At 55.7% G+C, this 16,262-nt stretch overlaps 1 protein-coding gene across 3 annotated transcripts in view; it reads left to right on the top strand.

Annotated features, from left to right (window-relative positions):
* ADCY5 (adenylate cyclase 5) overlaps positions 1-16,262 on the top strand; it is a 164,985-nt gene that overhangs the window by 102,266 nt on the left and 46,457 nt on the right. For all 3 annotated transcript variants that reach the window (XM_007449690.1, XM_007449691.1, XM_007449692.1), the window contains exons 5-9: positions 6,218-6,329; positions 7,999-8,126; positions 10,141-10,299; positions 11,176-11,317; positions 13,271-13,411. In XM_007449690.1, the coding sequence (XP_007449752.1) occupies positions 6,218-6,329; positions 7,999-8,126; positions 10,141-10,299; positions 11,176-11,317; positions 13,271-13,411 (682 nt within the window). The remainder of the gene's footprint in view (positions 1-6,217; positions 6,330-7,998; positions 8,127-10,140; positions 10,300-11,175; positions 11,318-13,270; positions 13,412-16,262) is intronic.

Below are 16,262 nucleotides of genomic sequence, written 5' to 3' on the forward strand. Positions count from 1 at the left end.
GGGCGCACCTGGACGGATGGCTTGCTTCTTGGCATTTCTCAAGTTCCCTCTCCGTGCCAGGCAGGGAATGCTGGAGTTCAGACGGGTGGGTTCTCATGCTGCTGCCCGCCCAGACCCCTAGCTCCTGGCTGTTCAGAGATGCTATGGAATGTGGCTTCTGCACAGGAACGGGATCAGATGCCGGCAGTTCCATAAGTCCTAGAGCCTGTTGGCAGTGAGAGGGAGCAACAGTGAGGAAATGCACTTAACCAAAACTGCACATGGTAAGGCTGAGCTGAAGCTGTGACAGAGCTGAAGGGCCTGTTGTGGTAATTGGGATGAAGAGCCTGCCCGCTCCTGCCTCTGGAACAGAATGCAGGCGACCATGAGTGATGGACGGCAGGCAATTAGGGAGGAGCGCGCAGCCGGAGCGGGCCTACCCAGCTTCCGCAGACCCACCGCGAGGGCCTGGTCACGTTGCCAGGACAAGCTCTCAAGTGGGAGCTAATCGATGAATTAGTACCTTGCCACGTGTCTGGGCCCCGCGCTGTTGTAAAATGGCCTTCGGAATTACCAAGGAGCAGATCAGGCAATGTTGGCCAGCAGGACAGACAGCCTGCCGTCGGGTAAACCTCGTAAAACAGAGGAACCTCCAGAAGTGACAGACACGAAGCAGAATCCTCCCCCGAGGACGCAGAGGAGTGTGACTTTGCCTGTGACAGGAGGTGGGGGAATGTGGAGGTGGCAGAGTCTCCACCAGCGTGGAGCAGAGGCTGCAGGGCTCAGACGTGGGACCTGTCCCAGCTCCGCACCAGCTAGAAGCCTTGCTTGGAGCAACCTCCTCCCTGGCTGCTGGTCGCTGTCACACCTGAAGGAAGGGAACTAGCAACCTGCCCCTCCCTGATTCCTCAGCAGCTGTTGAAAGAACTTCTTTTACGGAAGAATAGGTCCCAGCAGATTGGAGGGAGGGTCAGCCTTTCTTTTTTTTTTAAAATTTTAATTAATTAATTAATTTTTTGGCTGCACTGGGTCTTCGTTGCTGCGCGTGGGCTTTTCTCTAGTTGTGGCGAGCGGGAGCTACTCTCCGTTGCAGTGCGCGGGCTTCTGGTTGCTGTGGCTTCTCTTGCTGCGGAGCATGGGCTCTAGGCGCGTGGGCTTCAGTGGTTGTGGCACGCAGGCTCAGTAGTTGTGGCTCACGCGCTCTAGAGCGCAGGCTCAGTAGTTGTGGCCCACAGGCTTAGTTGCTCCGCGGCATGTGGGATCTTCCCGGACCAGGGTTCGAACCCATGTCCCCTTCCTTGGCAGGCAGATTCTTAACCACTGTGTCACCAGGGAAGTCCCGGAGGGTCAGGCTTTCTAAGGCACCTGGAGGTCCCGTCCACACGGATGTTGTTTCCAATGTCCTCTGACACAGACCAGGAAGATGCCTGGCCTCCATCACTGTTCTACCGTTTGTTCTGTGAACACTGCTGGATATCTGCTGGGTGCCAGGCCGGGGGCTCCCCACACTCGTGTCTCAGATGATGTGCTTGGGACCTCAAGAGGCCCAGTGGGGTAGAAGGAGCAGCTACTAGAGTTACTGGTCCTGCCCTTTCCTTGCTTTACACTATCAATATTGTCTTCCATTCAACAAATATACATTAGACACTGTGTGGGTTGAACTGTGCCCTCCTAAAAGATACTAACCCCTCGTATCTGTGAATGTGACCGTATTTGGAAATAGGGTCTTTGTGGATGAAATCAAGTTAAGATGAGGTCATGCTGGAGAGGGTGGGCCCCTAATCCAATATAAGTGGTGTCCTTATAGGAAGAGGAAAATGCCATGCAAAGACACAGATACGCATGGACAACGCCTTATGAGGACAGAGACAGGTTGGAGTGACACAGCCGCAAGGTGAGGAGCACCAGGATTGACAGCCACCACTGGAGGCAGGAAGAAGAAAGGAGGGGTTCTACCCAGAGTCGCAGAGGAGCGTGGCTCTGCCAACACCTTGACTTCAGACTTCCAGCCTCCAGGACTGGGATAGAATAAATTTCTGCTGTCTTAAGCGGCCCAGCTTGTGGTACTTTGCTATAGCAGCCCTAGGAGACTAACAGAGGCACCTACTACGTGCTGTGTATTGAGCAGTTCCTCTGTGTGCCAGACATTGTACTGGGGGCCGGGATGTGGTATTGAAAGAAATAGACTAAATCCCTACTTCAGGACTTCCCTGGTGGCGCAGTGGTTAAGAATCTGCCTGTCAACGCAGGGGACACGGGTTCAAGCCCTGGTCCGGGAAGATCCCACATGCTGCGGAGCAACTAAGCCCGTGCGCCACAACTACTGAGCCTGCGCTCTAGAGCCCGCGATCCACAACTGTTGAGCCCACATGCCACAACTCCTGAAGCCCGCGTGCCTAGAATCCGTGCTCCGCAACGAGAAGCCGCCGCAATGAGAAGCCTACGCACCGCAACGAAGAGTAGCCCCCGCTCGCCGCAACTAGAGAAAGCCCGTGCACAGCAACAAAGACCCAATGCAGCCAAAAACGAAACAACAACCAAAAAATCCCTCCTTCAAAGACTACATTCTAGTGGGAAGAGGCAGACAGGAGCATGATAATAAATAACAACAACAATAATAAATAATATGTTAAATGGTGAAAAGTGCAGTGGAGAAAAATACAGTAGACAAGGGACTTAGACATATGGGAGGGGTTGTAGATTTAAATAGGGTGGAGGAAGCCTTGAGAAGGTGACATTTAAACCAGTACCCTGGTTCTCAACCCTGGCTGCGTATTAGAATCACCAGGGAAGATTACAATAAAACAAAACAGAACAGAACAAAACCAATCAATAGCAGAGCCCCACCCCAGGCCAGTGAAGTCCAGATCTCTGGGGATGGGGCTCCGGGACTTCTCCATATAAAAGCTCCAGGGGGATTCTGATGGACACCAGCTCTGAGAACCACTGGTCTAGCAGATGAAAGCTGCAGTGGAGAAAGTGCGCTCCCAGGCCCAGCCAGGTCCCTGTGGAGAAGGAGAAGGGTTGCAGGCCTGCCCATGTCCGCACGTGGCAGGCAGAGGCCATCCTGGCCGAGTGGCCAGGTGAGCTCAAGCAGCTGCAGGGCTCAGGGCTCAGTGAAGCGAGGCCCCCGAGCCCTGGTCCACACACGTCTGCCCAGTGCTTCTAGGGGCGGCCCGTTCTTTTCCTCCTTCCCTTTTCTCCTTGGCTTGGTGCTGTGGGTCACCCTGCCTAGTAGCGTTCCTGCCTCTGCCGGGTTTGGAGATTTTTTCCCTTCCCGCCATGGTGGGGGGGGGTTCTCATCAGCCCCCAAAGCCAGGCTTCTGCTCTGTAGCCTGGGACCCAGTGTGGAACAGCTGCTGGGCCTGGTGCCTGCGGCTTTGCATTCGAAATACTGACACTTATTAAAGGCGTTCTTGACTCTGGAGCAGCTGATCTTCACCCCAGCTCCCCTTGGCTTTGATTATCTAAGAGTTAAAGAATTTCCAGAACAACTATGTCATGATGCTTTTTCACGTAGACCAGGAGAGACCCTTCCTCTTCTTGCCGGGTGGGGTGGGGCTTCTGAGAGACTGAGAGCCAGGGAGGTGGCTGGTGGGCTGGGCTAGGGGTCTGAACTTCCTTGGGGAGCCGGGGTCAGCGTCTGGAGCATGGCTGCTTCCCTTCACGTGCTTCTCTCTCACCAGTGTGGATGCCCACAGACTCCCCCGGGCGGGGTGCTGAGCCTGTCTGCCAGACACCAGGCATCAAAGCCTGATGGGGGGGCTTCCCTGGTGGCGCAGAGGTTGAGAGTCAGCCTGCCGATGCAGGGGGCACGGGTTCGTGCCCCGGTCTGGGAAGATCCCACATGCCGAGGAGCGGCTGGGCCCGTGAGCCATGGCCGCTGAGCCTGTGCGTCCGGAGCCTGTGCTCTGCAGCGGGAGAGGCCACAGCAGTGAGAGGCCCGCGTACCGCAAAAAAAAAAAAAGCCTGATGGGGGCTCCGGCTCCCTTTCATCTTCTGAGCCCCGGCCCCGTGGCTGCCACTCTGGAGAAGCTTGTCTGATTTCTGAGTCCTGTGGGCTGACAGTCTCTCCTCTCTGCTCCTCCTCCTTACCTTTCCTTCCATCCCCCTCACTTGTCTCCTCTCTTGCCAGCTCCCCCATTTCTCCCACCCTCATTGGCTTTCCTCCTGCACTTGTCTGCTGGTCTGAATTGGGGTCAGGGTGGCCAGAGGAGCCTCGGAGCCGGGAGACAGCACTGGGCTCGGGGCCTGGGGGCTGCCCTCCTGTACTTTTCTTGTACTTGCCTAGCCCAAACCCCAAGATGCGCTCCCACTTCCCCTCGTGTCAGCTGGTGCAGAGCGTGTCCCCTCACGATGGAGTCCTGTACTTGCCCGCCTATGGCAGCCCACACCTGTCCCTCCACCTCCCTCTGCCCTGTATACAATGCTAGACCAGTGAACTGTGCTTTTACTCATTTAAGATGACTATGGGGCCAACAGACAGCATAGTACTTATTGGCTTAACTCCTGGATTGTGGACCCACACGAGCCTGTGTGGCCTTGGGCAGGTGACTCGACCTCTCTGTGCCTCAGTTTTCTTACCTCGAAAAGGATTCCAACCTCAAAGGGTGGTTGTGAGGCTTAAATGAGTTCATACATGTGAAGTGCTTAGAACAATGTCCAACTATTTTAAAATATAGGTGTTATTATTATCCAGGTATGGTGAGGCCAACAGATCAGGAGACGGCTGCCACTGAAAAGATAGCTTGTTACTCACAGGTCCCGAGAGGAGAGGCTGCGTTACACGATGGGCTGGGGGGCCATACAGGGAAGCACAGGGGTCAGTGAGGAGGCAGCGTGAGGGGAAATGAGGGCAAGAGCCTCTGTTGTGGTTTCTGCAGGAAGGAATGGGTGAGGCAGGGTAAGCAGGCTTGGCATTGGCTAGTTTGAAAAATGTCGGTGGGCTCTGAGGCGTAGGACTGTCCGAGTTACCTGGCGCTTGTCCCTGGGGTGAGTAGGGCAGGGGAGTGGTGGGCCAGGTGTGGGAAGCTGACTGGGGTGGGAGGCTCTGGACTCCTAGGCGAGTGGTTGACCATCTCTAGGAACTGGCTGGCCTGGAAGAGGCAGGCTCCCCAGGTCAGGAAGACCCCGGATGTCAGACAGCAGAATGAAAAGATATGCTTAATGCATGAACACACATTTTCCAAACAAAATGACAAGGCATGTTCAGTTCTACACGCTAATTTGAAGCGAGACTGTCGGTCTGGAGCCTCGGGAGCCGTGTGGATCAGAGGAGAGAGCAGAGGCCGTGGGGAAGAGCCCCCAAGCTACCGTCCGTGGCTCTTCCCCAAGGCTCCTCATCTTGGAATGGGGACACCAGGCCCCCCTTCAGGGCTGCCTGGAGGGCTCAGTGAGGTGGCAGGTCGGAAACCGCAGCCCCCGTGCCCAGTCACCAGGAGCATCTCAGCCCACAAGAGTTAGTACATTTCTGTGTCCATTTTAAGAAAAAACTCTTGGGGCCCTTACACATTCTGGCCCTGGGTCCTCACCTCTGGTAGTCTGTTTTGAAAGAAAAGGAAGACACGTTCAATCTCGGGAACAGATGAAAGATCACAGCGTACAATGCAGGGACCAGCGGGTGCACCTGAGGGCCCCGGGGATGAGGCCGAAGGGCTGGCAGGACAAGTTGGGGGGCTTCCAGAGACGCTTACTGGCTGTGTCTTCCTCTCCCTCCTCCCTGGGCCTCTTTATTCTGTCTCTTCTAGAGGACTCCCTCGGTATGGAGGACCTGGGGTTGGATTCCCTGTGTATGGGTTTGGGAAGTGAGACCTCTGTACGGCCGCCATTAGGGCCTGAAACACTTTCCAGACAAGATGAACCAAAGACCCTTCTCCTGGACCCAGCTGCTCAGGAGTCAAACAGGGGGCAGGCCTGAGAGGTGGCTGAGGGCGAGGGGAGCAGGCCCTGTTTGCATGGCCTCAGGCAGACGTACGCCCCCCGGCCTCATGCGCCTCGGCCCCCGTTTTCTCCCAGGTGGGAGCGAGGATGCAGGGAGATACAGAAAGGAGGGCTGGCCCGGCATTTCCCTACCAGCTGGGAGAGACCGCCAGCATCAGCTCTCTCTCTCCCCTCCCCGGCAGCCGTTTGGAGCTCCCAGGACTCTTGCTGGCTGGCAGCCCCTCTAAGGCGGAGGGCGGCCCCGACTGCGTCCCCCTGACCTTCCTCCCTCACGGGGATCTCCCCCCTGTCTCTCCAGCATCCTGTTTGCGGACATCGAGGGCTTCACCAGCCTGGCGTCCCAGTGCACTGCCCAGGAGCTTGTCATGACCCTCAACGAGCTCTTCGCCCGCTTCGACAAGCTGGCTGCAGTGAGTCACCTTTGCCCACTGCCTGGGGGCCCCGTGCGCCCGAGCCGGGGCCGGAAGGGTGGCCTGACCTGGGCTGCCTGGGGTAGGGTGCTGCGGAGTCCGCCCTCGGGAACTGGGGAGGCGGGGCCGTACAGGCTGTGGCTGCGTGTCCTCACGCCTCACATCAGCCCCGCCGCACGCTCAGAGATGCTGTTCACAGTGTCACCGGTCACAAGGGAGCAAGCCCTCCATCAGTGGAAAGGGGTGGTGAGGCCTGCAGGAGCTGCTGCCCTGACCCCTGAATTTGTGGAATTTGTGTTTGGAGGAGCAAATTCGGTGCCACAGAGCCACTTTGCTGATGAGGGTGGCCAGAGTGATTAAAAAAAATAATAAAATAATAAATGAGTCTGAATCTCAACTGGCCTGCAGACAGCTGTGTGTCACCCGAGAGACTTATGGAAAGAGGACTCTTCCACGTTGGGACAGATTGGAAGTGAGCCCCCCCCCCCCCCCCCCGGCGCGGGGGATAATAAATGAGTCTGAATCTCAACTGGCCTGCAGACAGCTGTGTGTCACCCGAGAGACTTATGGAAAGAGGACTCTTCCACGTTGGGACAGATTGGAGTGGGCCCCCCCCCCCCGACCCTGGGCATGGAGTGGTGAAGGACACACGTTCGTTAGTCCCTGTTTATACTCTGCCGTCCTTTCCCAGCCTTTGTGGCTCTGAGCGATGCTCTGTGCCTTTGGAGAGTCCTGTGTCAGGGCCCACTTACTGCAATGTCCACTGAGAGGTGGACACGTCCCCTGGGCCGCCACAGGACACCAGGCAGATCATGGATGAGAGACGGTGCCAAGGGCCTCCGAGGGCATTGATGGTGGGCCTCACACCTCACTGATTTTATCACCGAGTGTGGGCGAGGTGAACGGGGACAGGCTCGGCCCTTGGGTTTTGGAAGGGCCTGAAAGGAGAGTCCAGGGCACACAGATACTTGGGTCCCAGCGTACCAGCTTCACGAAATAACCTTTGGGAAGCAGACTTGGACAGCTCAGAATTGGTGATTAATGACAGTTCATCTCAATCCCAGTTATGCATCGGTTGCGGCCTGAGGGGTGACCCTGCAGCGGGCGGGTGCTTCCGCTCTGTGGCTGTCTTAGCACGCACGTGCTTGCTGGCTTAGCAGAACTGTCTTGGATAAAAATCTCAGGCTGGGGGTCAGGCGAGCTTTGGTTAAGTCTCACTTCTGCTTCAGTCTTTTCATAAAAGGAGAGTCATAAAACTGTTAGTAGAACCCTAGGCCAAGAGTCGGAGCGTGTCGCAGGGCTGGGAGTGGGATGGGCCCCTCACTCTCAGCTCGGGGCCTCTCACACTGATGAGTCTGCCCCTTTTGCTGCCACACTGGACCAGCTGTATTCTTCCTGGGCCTCAGCTGTGGCCAAAAGAGTGAGTTCCTGAGCCTGGGGTGGCTGGAATGCTTCTAGAGCGCGGCTCAGCCTGTCCTCCGTCCCCCACGGCTCCCGATAAGCCTGTCCCCAGGCTGGGGCCACACCTCATGCCGGCACTGGGTCTGTGCTCGCTGCCCTAAAAGGCAAGTTATTCCAGGCATGGGGTAAATCTGTTTGCTTCCTGTTTCTTTCCCTCCCACTTCTCTTTCCTACTATTTTTAATTTTTAAAATTAATTTGCTTTCCAGGAGAATCACTGTTTACGTATTAAGATCCTGGGAGATTGTTATTACTGCGTCTCAGGGCTGCCTGAAGCCAGGGCTGACCATGCCCACTGCTGCGTGGAGATGGGCATGGACATGATTGAGGCCATCTCGTAAGTGCCCGTCTCCAGGGTGACTGCCCGCCTGTGGGGACACTGTCCATCTCCAGTGGGACCGCCCATCTGCAGGGGGACTGTCCCATATCCCGAGTAACTGACTCATGTTGAACTGATGGAAGCAGGGAAATAGTGGGGCAAAGCCACCTCCCGAGGACCCTGGCCACACCGGAGGGTTGATTCATACCTCCAGGCTCTGAGCCTTCTCCCGGGCTCCTGTGCTCACAGCAGCCTGGGAAGCTCTGCACAGAGGGACATGTCCTGGAAGAAGGGAGGGCTTCGCAGACTCCAGGGCAGCAGGAGGTATGGAGCCACCCCTCCAGGAAAGGAGGACTGGCTGGCAGCTGTGCTGTACCCTGTGCCATGGCAGGGCCTTGCACTCCAGGCCTCATGTCTTCTCACAACCACCCAGCCAGAGGTAGGAGTCACCAGTCCCATTTCTTCACAGATGAGAAAGGTTGGGCTCACAGAGGCTAAACGGCTCCCCAGGGTAATACTGCTAGGCAGGTGGATGCAAACACAGGTGTTCCCGTTTAAGAAAATCCATCCTCCCTGCCAGCAATAGCAGCCAGGATCTTTGGCCAATTCTTGGTCACCGCTGACCACAGAAGGAGCCCCAGTCATTAAGCAACATGGACAAGCCAAGCTTACAGGTCAGCCAAGGGAGTAGGCCAGAGATTGCGTCCAGGTTCCGAAACTGTGAGCTTTAGAAGTAGACTGGGTGGGGCAAAGGAAAAGCCACAGTGGGCAAGGTCAGAGGTCAGAGTAACTGGCCCAGAAGGTGGCCGGGTCCATCCTGTTTGGCTCAGTTCCTTTCGGCAGTGTTTGCCGAGTGCCCCTGTGTGCCCGGGCTAGACAGGGGGTCCCTTGCACAGAGCCTGTTGAGGGACCAGGACTCCCGTTGCTCTGATACCAGGCATGCCCAGTGGACACCATCAGGTAAGAGAGGCAAACTGCGGTGCGAGGGCCCAGGAGGGGGCAGTTGATTTCACTGGGAGGCCCCAGAAAGGCTTCCTGAAGAAGGTGGCCTTGGAGTGAAGCCAAAAAGGTGGAATGAGAGAAATCAACCTCAGCCAGTGGCCAGAGGCCCTGTGGATGGAAGGCACAGCTCCCGCAGAGGTATTAGCAGAGTTGATCCCAGGACGAGAGAAATAGATGGATGACATAAATATTCCCTGTGGTGGGTGTCAGCCTCTCAGTGGTGGGGTGGGGTGAGAGCTGGAGCCCACATGGTGGTCCTGCCCGCCAGGCCAAGTCGGACTGCCGGCCCCATGGCTGGCTGAGTGGGTCCATCCCCAGGGAGCCAAGGAGGGTCCAGGTCCCTAAGAAGTGCACGTGGTGACCCTCCCCCCAGAGCACCGGCTCCCTTTTCCACAGACCTTGGGCCCCAGACGCATACCCAGAGGTGTAGAGCTTCCATCCCACCCCCCCTCCTACAGGTGGCCCGCCCCCAAATACGTGTGTGGTACACGTGATGGGGTTGGCGCTGTCTTCTAGCACGTGGAGCACCCCTGGTCCCCTGCACCTGACCCAGCTCCCCTATCTTTCCTGGGCAGGGCCTATTTCTCTTTTTCTCCATTATCCTGCTAATGTCGAAGAAGCAGCAATGTGGGTAAATCCGAGAATTATATGAGTGGGGTTTGGAGTGACTATAACTTTCCTGTGGACTCAAATCGGCACTAACGTGCGCTTGCGTTTTCAGAACACAACTTAATTGTTGACTGAGGGTAGCGCGCTGGCTCAGGTGCCCTCGCTGGGGAGCAGTGGGCCTGGGACGTAGTGTGAGGCACTGCGCCACCTTGTGGGCAGGCTGGGAAGCAGCGCCTCTCACAACCCTCAGCCCCTGAGCACCAGGGCCCAGCCCTGCCCTTCAGGATGCACAGCCTCAGACTCCGGATTTGGGCTGGCCTGGAGAGAAATGACTCTTTGACCCCTGCACCTTCTCACGCACCCTGACCTCTCTGCGCCTGGCCCTGACCCCCTCCCGGCCTTACCCCTGCTCCATCCCTAGGCTGGTCCGGGAGGTGACAGGTGTCAACGTGAACATGCGTGTGGGAATCCACAGCGGTCGAGTGCACTGTGGCGTCCTTGGCCTCAGGAAGTGGCAGTTCGACGTCTGGTCTAACGACGTCACGCTGGCCAACCACATGGAGGCTGGAGGCAAGGCGGGGTGAGTGAGTGAGGGCAGCTTCCCGCCCGGCCCACCCAGGTGGCTGTCATGGGGAAAGGGCTAGGGTGGGCAGGACCGGGTAGCTGCAGCGCTGGGGTTGGCAGAATTGAAGTGGAATTCCTCCGGTAACCAAGCACTGACGCCACACATGGCAGCTTGTAGGGAGCGTGGCCCCAACCTTCACCCAGTCTTCACCCAGAAAATATTTACACAGAACCTGGCGGCCTGTCGTGAGACGCAGGAGGTCAGGGTGGGCTTCTAGAGGAGGGAGGACCCCTGGATAATTCCGGAGGTGGCCAGGAGGTGGAAGGTCAGCTGGCCTGGCAGACGGGGCAGGATGGGGGCAGGTGAGGAAGGTGAGGGTCGGGGGAGCTGCCAGGCTGAGGACGGGCACAGGCAGAGGAAAACACAATACTTCCAGGGAATGTAAGTAGAGCAGATGGCCTTTTAGGAACCAGTGGGAGAAACAGTGCCTGTGTTAAGGACGTGCATGCCAGGCTGGGGAATTTGGACGCAGTCCTGCAGTCAGCAGGAGCCACTGCTGGCTTCTGAGCAGGTTTGCAAAGTTTGTGAGACCGGAGGCCGTGCTCTCCCGGCAGGCTGATGTGTTACATCACTGTAATAACGTGATGTCGATGTGATGCGGTGTGGTCTCGGTGAACACGAGCTGGCGAGGGGCCCACCTTGCCATCTTGATGAGGTTGGAGGGATACAGTCCACTGAGAGATCCAGGTAGGGGTTAGCACTTGAGTCAGAGTTTGGGGCCCTGGGATTCGAATGATGACTGAGTTGGTTACAGTTTGGTTCTGCATGGGAGCAGGGCTTCTGAATTCATGTCTGCTGCCCTCCTCTCCCTGCTTCCCCCCCTACCCGTAGACGCATCCACATCACCAAGGCCACACTCAACTACCTGAATGGCGACTACGAAGTGGAGCCGGGCGGTGGGGGCGAGCGCAACGCCTACCTCAAAGAGCACAGTATCGAGACCTTCCTCATCCTGCGCTGCACCCAGAAGCGGGTCCGGGGACCGAGGGCTGGGGTGGGGGGGCGGGGGAGTGGGAGGGCTTCATTCTTTGGGGAGGAATGTTTCTTAGCCTGCTGCTTCCTTCTCCTCTTACTCTTTCCTTGAGGCAAGTCCTGAATTTCTTATGCAGTCGTGGTTCCCGCATCTCAGGAAGGACGTGAGAGCTACAGGGGCTTTGTAAAGGCTGGTGGCAAAGAGGGGAGGTTTTCATTTTGCTTCTGTTGCAGAAAAAGCAACAGACCTCAGATCGGTTAGGAACAATACAGCAGGAGGCCACGAGATGGAAAAGAAGCATCAGGGAACTCTGTGTATACCATGTCCTTTATTTCCATCTCGTTCCTTGTCTGTTGCCTAAACTAGGTGGATCTCGCTCTCTCTCTGCCTGTACTTAACCTCTGTTTCTTGAAACTCTGTCTTTTCCCCTCTTGCGCTTTCCGGTCTTTCTTCTTCCTTCTTTTGTCTCAGCCCACACTTGCCAAAATATAAAACTGAATTATTAGCAGACTTCAGTGTTCTATTTTTAATAGTGTCACGTTCCATGTTCTTAATTTTTAAAGCAAACGAGAACATTTTATATTTTACATTTTCCCTTAATTAAAATGCCTTTTACTTATACATCTTTCAATTGAATTTATCTATTGGTCAGAGCCCTTTGATAGAGAAGAGCTTCCCTGTTTCTGTCCTAAGGAATTAGACTGAAGACAAAATTAAGCTGCGAGAAAAGTTCAGAGAAAGTCTTGGAGACAGCCAAAGTAGATTCTTCAAGGTGGGCAGAGCTCTTTGAGGCAGGTGTCCACCCTGAGAGGGACATCAGAGGGACACCTCACCCTCCACAGAAGCACATCCCAGCACACAGGACCTGGCTACGGGGTGCCTCTGAGGGAGCAGTATCAGGCCCTGCCACAGACATCCGGAAAGAGGGATGGGAGGATTTAGGTACTCTGGGGAAAGCACTTAGTGGCTTAATTGACTCATTTTAAAGCATTTGCTTGTTGTTTGGCTGGAGTATAAATGAACCGAAATCCTCCCAGGGCCCCTCCCACACTCCTCCTGTCTGCTGGGCCCATAGCGCCTCTAGCCTCACCTTCCTGCCCCGCCCAGGCTGAAGGGTTACCCTCTGCCCTGGGTTCTCTGGGTCTTGATTCTTCTAGCTTGACAAGTGGCTCAGAATAGATGAAGTGGAGACAGAAAAGGACACCCCCCCCAACCCCTCCAGCCCCGACCCAGAGCAGTGTCTGCTGAAGCAGGCTGTGTCCCCTCCCCTCTGCCTCTGATCTGACCGGCTCCCTTCCCAGGCTGAGGGAGGGAGTTGGAGGGAAGGCCACCCAGGTCCCCCCCAGGGCCTCTCCAACCCTCCACCTCGAGCTCATTTGGATGGATGGACAGATAGGTTGTGGTTGGCACATGGAGAACTGGCTGAGGCCCCGTGGGTGTATTTGTGCAATGCGCGTACAGCCCTTGCATCTCATGTTCTAATGACCCAGACCTCCAGAAGCTGCAGGGCCTGTCCTACTACCCGCTCTGCTAGAACATGCCTGTTTTGGGGTGGAAATTGGAATCTCACGTTTCCTCTCCGTCCATCACCCCCCAAGCACTTTCAGACCCAGGCTCTGCCCACGTCTAAAATTCTGTGCCAGCGACAGATGTTCCCATGCCCCTTGGCTTTCTAACAAGACAAACCTCGTCATCCTGTTCTGCTGCTCCCACCTGAGGCTCCCAGCTCCCAGCCAGGGCTGGCGTTGGGGAGTTTGGAGGGATTTAGGATGATTTCTTCGGTGAGCTTTAGGATCTTGGCAGACCTCAGGGCTCCGGGCTGTGCAGAGAAGGGAGGGAGGCACTGCCTTAACCCCTACCTGGCCAGGCACCTGGTAGGAATGAGAAACTCCCTACTTGGGCTCACCTGATGGGCCCTGCCCACAGGCTGATGCATCTATGTTGCTCTCCCAGAAAGAAGAGAAGGCCATGATTGCCAAGATGAATCGTCAGAGAACCAACTCGATCGGGCACAACCCACCACACTGGGGGGCCGAGCGCCCCTTCTACAACCACCTGGGTGGCAACCAGGTGTCCAAGGAGATGAAACGGATGGTGAGTAGCTGGCGGGGCTAGTGTGGGCCACACTCTCCAGGGCTAGGGCCTTCTGTGGGTGTGAAGACTGGGCCAGGCCCCTCCTGTTACCCAGGGAATCTGGAGAGCCACAGAAGGAATCGTTGGAAGGGGGCTCACCCTGACTTTGGACCAGGAGGCAGAGCGCCTGACTTCCGACCCTGGGCTTGCTCCGTGGGCCCCACCATCTCTTGGCATGTGCTGGATTTGGCTTTGGAGCAGAGCGGTGAAGCCCCTTCTTCCCTCCCTCTTGGCAGACCTTGCTGGTGTAGGCTGGAAGCAGACCCATCTGGCTGGACTCAGGGTCCAAACAGAGCCTCCAGGGCCTCTTGGCACTGTCTGGGGAGCCCCGGGGAGTTGGGTGGGCACAGGCTTGTCAGACACCTTCCAGCATCTGTTGCATTTCTCAGGCAGTTGAAACACATCTTCTGGCCCAGTCGCTCAGAAACCATCCCAGTGCTTTTTGGCAAGTGCCAGGTGATGGTCTTTTTGCCCTCTGTGCTGAGAAACGCCCTGCTAATTCCAGTCTTCCTGTGGGAGCATGCAGGCTGAGTGAGCAGAGGCCGTGGTAGGGGCGCTGCCTCCATCTCAAGGGACCCAGCCGGCCTCAGAGGACAGACACCCTCAGCTACCCCTGCACACAGCAGGGACGGGCTAATTCAGGATGCCCTGCCTGTGTTCTATCAGTAATGCTAGAAAGAAGACTTCAGAGGGTGGAAAGAAGAGAATGAGAGATGACAAGAAGTCAGTTTGCAGCAGCAGTGTTTTCTTTCTTTTTATCTGAGATCTTGGCTTCTGCATCTGAGCGCACTCCTCAGGTCAAGGGCAGCCTGGTACCCAGGCAGGAGTTGCCTGCTCTGAGGGAGGGATGGGTGAGGAAGCCGTGTGTGTGTGTGTGTGTGTGTGTGTGTGTCCACTGAGTTCCCACAGATCCAGGTAGAGGAATGGGGGACCATGCCGACACTAGGATTCCCACGTTGGGGGCCTGTGGATCAGACTGGGTTTAAGCTGCAGCAGCAGGGATTAGAGAGAGACTCCTTGGGAGTCCAGCTGAGTCGGCAGACAGATCCAGGGGTCTGAGGGAGGGGACAGGCTAGGGACCAGTCATTCTGCTCCTTGCCAGCTAGCAAATAGCAGATGAAAAAGGTTTAAGGAAAATGTGAATTGAGTCAAGATCACCATTTTAACTTTTGGTGGTAAAGAAACAACTCACAGGACACCAAGGTCCTAAGCGACGAAGAGTGGGAAAGGTCAGCCTTGCCCCAGGGCTTTGAACTTAGACGTCCCAGGCCCGGTCAGTGCCACCCAGGGCTCCAGGCACCACTCCCGCTCCCTCCAGGCCCCTCCCCAAAGCAAAGAGCAGTTGCTGGATTCCCCCCCCTGTTCTCACCCCAGTTCTTGAATCATCTCCTGTGGACTCTCTACCCACTTGACCAGGACAGCCAACAGGTGAGAGAGGCAGTGAGAGGAAAGGGGGAGACTGAGAGCAGAATGCAAGGAGGGAGGCTCTCATGCAGGTGGGAGGAAAGAGGAGGACAGGTCTCAGGAAGACCAGAGTGGGAGGACAGAGAGGGTAAGGGGGAGATGGTGGGGGGAGCAGGAGATGAGGGAGAGCAGGGAATAAAAAGATGGGGCAGGACAGAGGTGGAGAGGAAGAACCACCAGCAGGCAAGGAAGGTGCTGCTGGTACGTTCTCTGTTTAAAATCTTCGGAAAGTTTTTCTCTTTAGCGATATTTGGTGTGGATGGACTCTTTAGGTACTTCAGAGTCTCCAAGGGGGCAGTTTGGACTATAAGCACCGATTTGGCAGACATTAATCATTGTTAGGACAAGAAACCTTGGAAGAATTAGCAGAAGGGCTGTAACTGGGGAAACAGTCTCAGGGGAGGCTGGCTGTCGGAAAGGCTCCTCCATGGTGTTGGTTGCTTCGCCCAGTGGGGAGGGAATGGAAAGTGATCAGAAAGCTTGGGGACACCCCTGTAGAGGGAGAGAAGAGGCTCCCCATCCCCGTCCTTGCTGGGCAGAGTCACCCAAGGGGCCAGCATCAAAGTACCATCCCCTGGGGCCCTGCCAGCCCAGTGTCTAGGCCAGGGATGGGACGGGATCTGGCAGCTGCCAGGCACACCATTGGCTTTTGGTGTTAAACTCGCCCAGAAACCCTTGGGAAAGATATGCAAAAAGAAAGCTTCTACCCTGACTTCCACTGAAGATGCGGTGGAGGGGAGGGGATTGGATTAAGCAGTGACTGAGAGCAGTTAGAGGGGAGTAACTCGTAGTCAGCAGTTTATTTCTTTCAATCTTGTTCCAACTTTTACTCAGCTTTTAAGTTGTAGTAATGAGCTGTGCTGGTTTAGGCATGAGTGTTGTAAGGTCTCTAAGGTTCTTTTTTTTAAAATTATTTTTATTTTTATGTAGTTCTTTTTAAATTAATTAATTAATTAATTAATTTTTGGTTGCGTTGGGTCTTCGTTGCTGCTGGCAGGCTTTCTCTAGTCGCAGCGAGCGGGAGCTACTCTTCGTTCCGGTGTGCGGGCTTCTCATTGCGGTGGCTTCTCTTGTTGCAGAGCACGGGCTCTAGGTGCGCGGGCTTCAGTAGTTGTGGCACACGGGCTCAGTAGTTCTGGCTCACGGGCTCTAGAGCACGGGCTCAGTAGCTGTGGCTCATGGGCTTAGTTGCTACATGGCATGTGGGATCTTCCCAGACCAGGGCTTGAACTCGTGTCCCCTGCATTGGCAGGCAGATTCTTCTTTTTTTTTTTTTAAACATCTTTATTGGGGTATAATTACTTTACAATGGTGTGTTAGTTTTTGCTTTATAACAAAGTGAATCAGT

Source organism: Lipotes vexillifer, unplaced genomic scaffold, assembly GCF_000442215.2.
Source record: "Lipotes vexillifer unplaced genomic scaffold, Lipotes_vexillifer_v1.1 scaffold1378, whole genome shotgun sequence".
Taxonomy (NCBI): domain Eukaryota; kingdom Metazoa; phylum Chordata; class Mammalia; order Artiodactyla; family Lipotidae; genus Lipotes; species Lipotes vexillifer.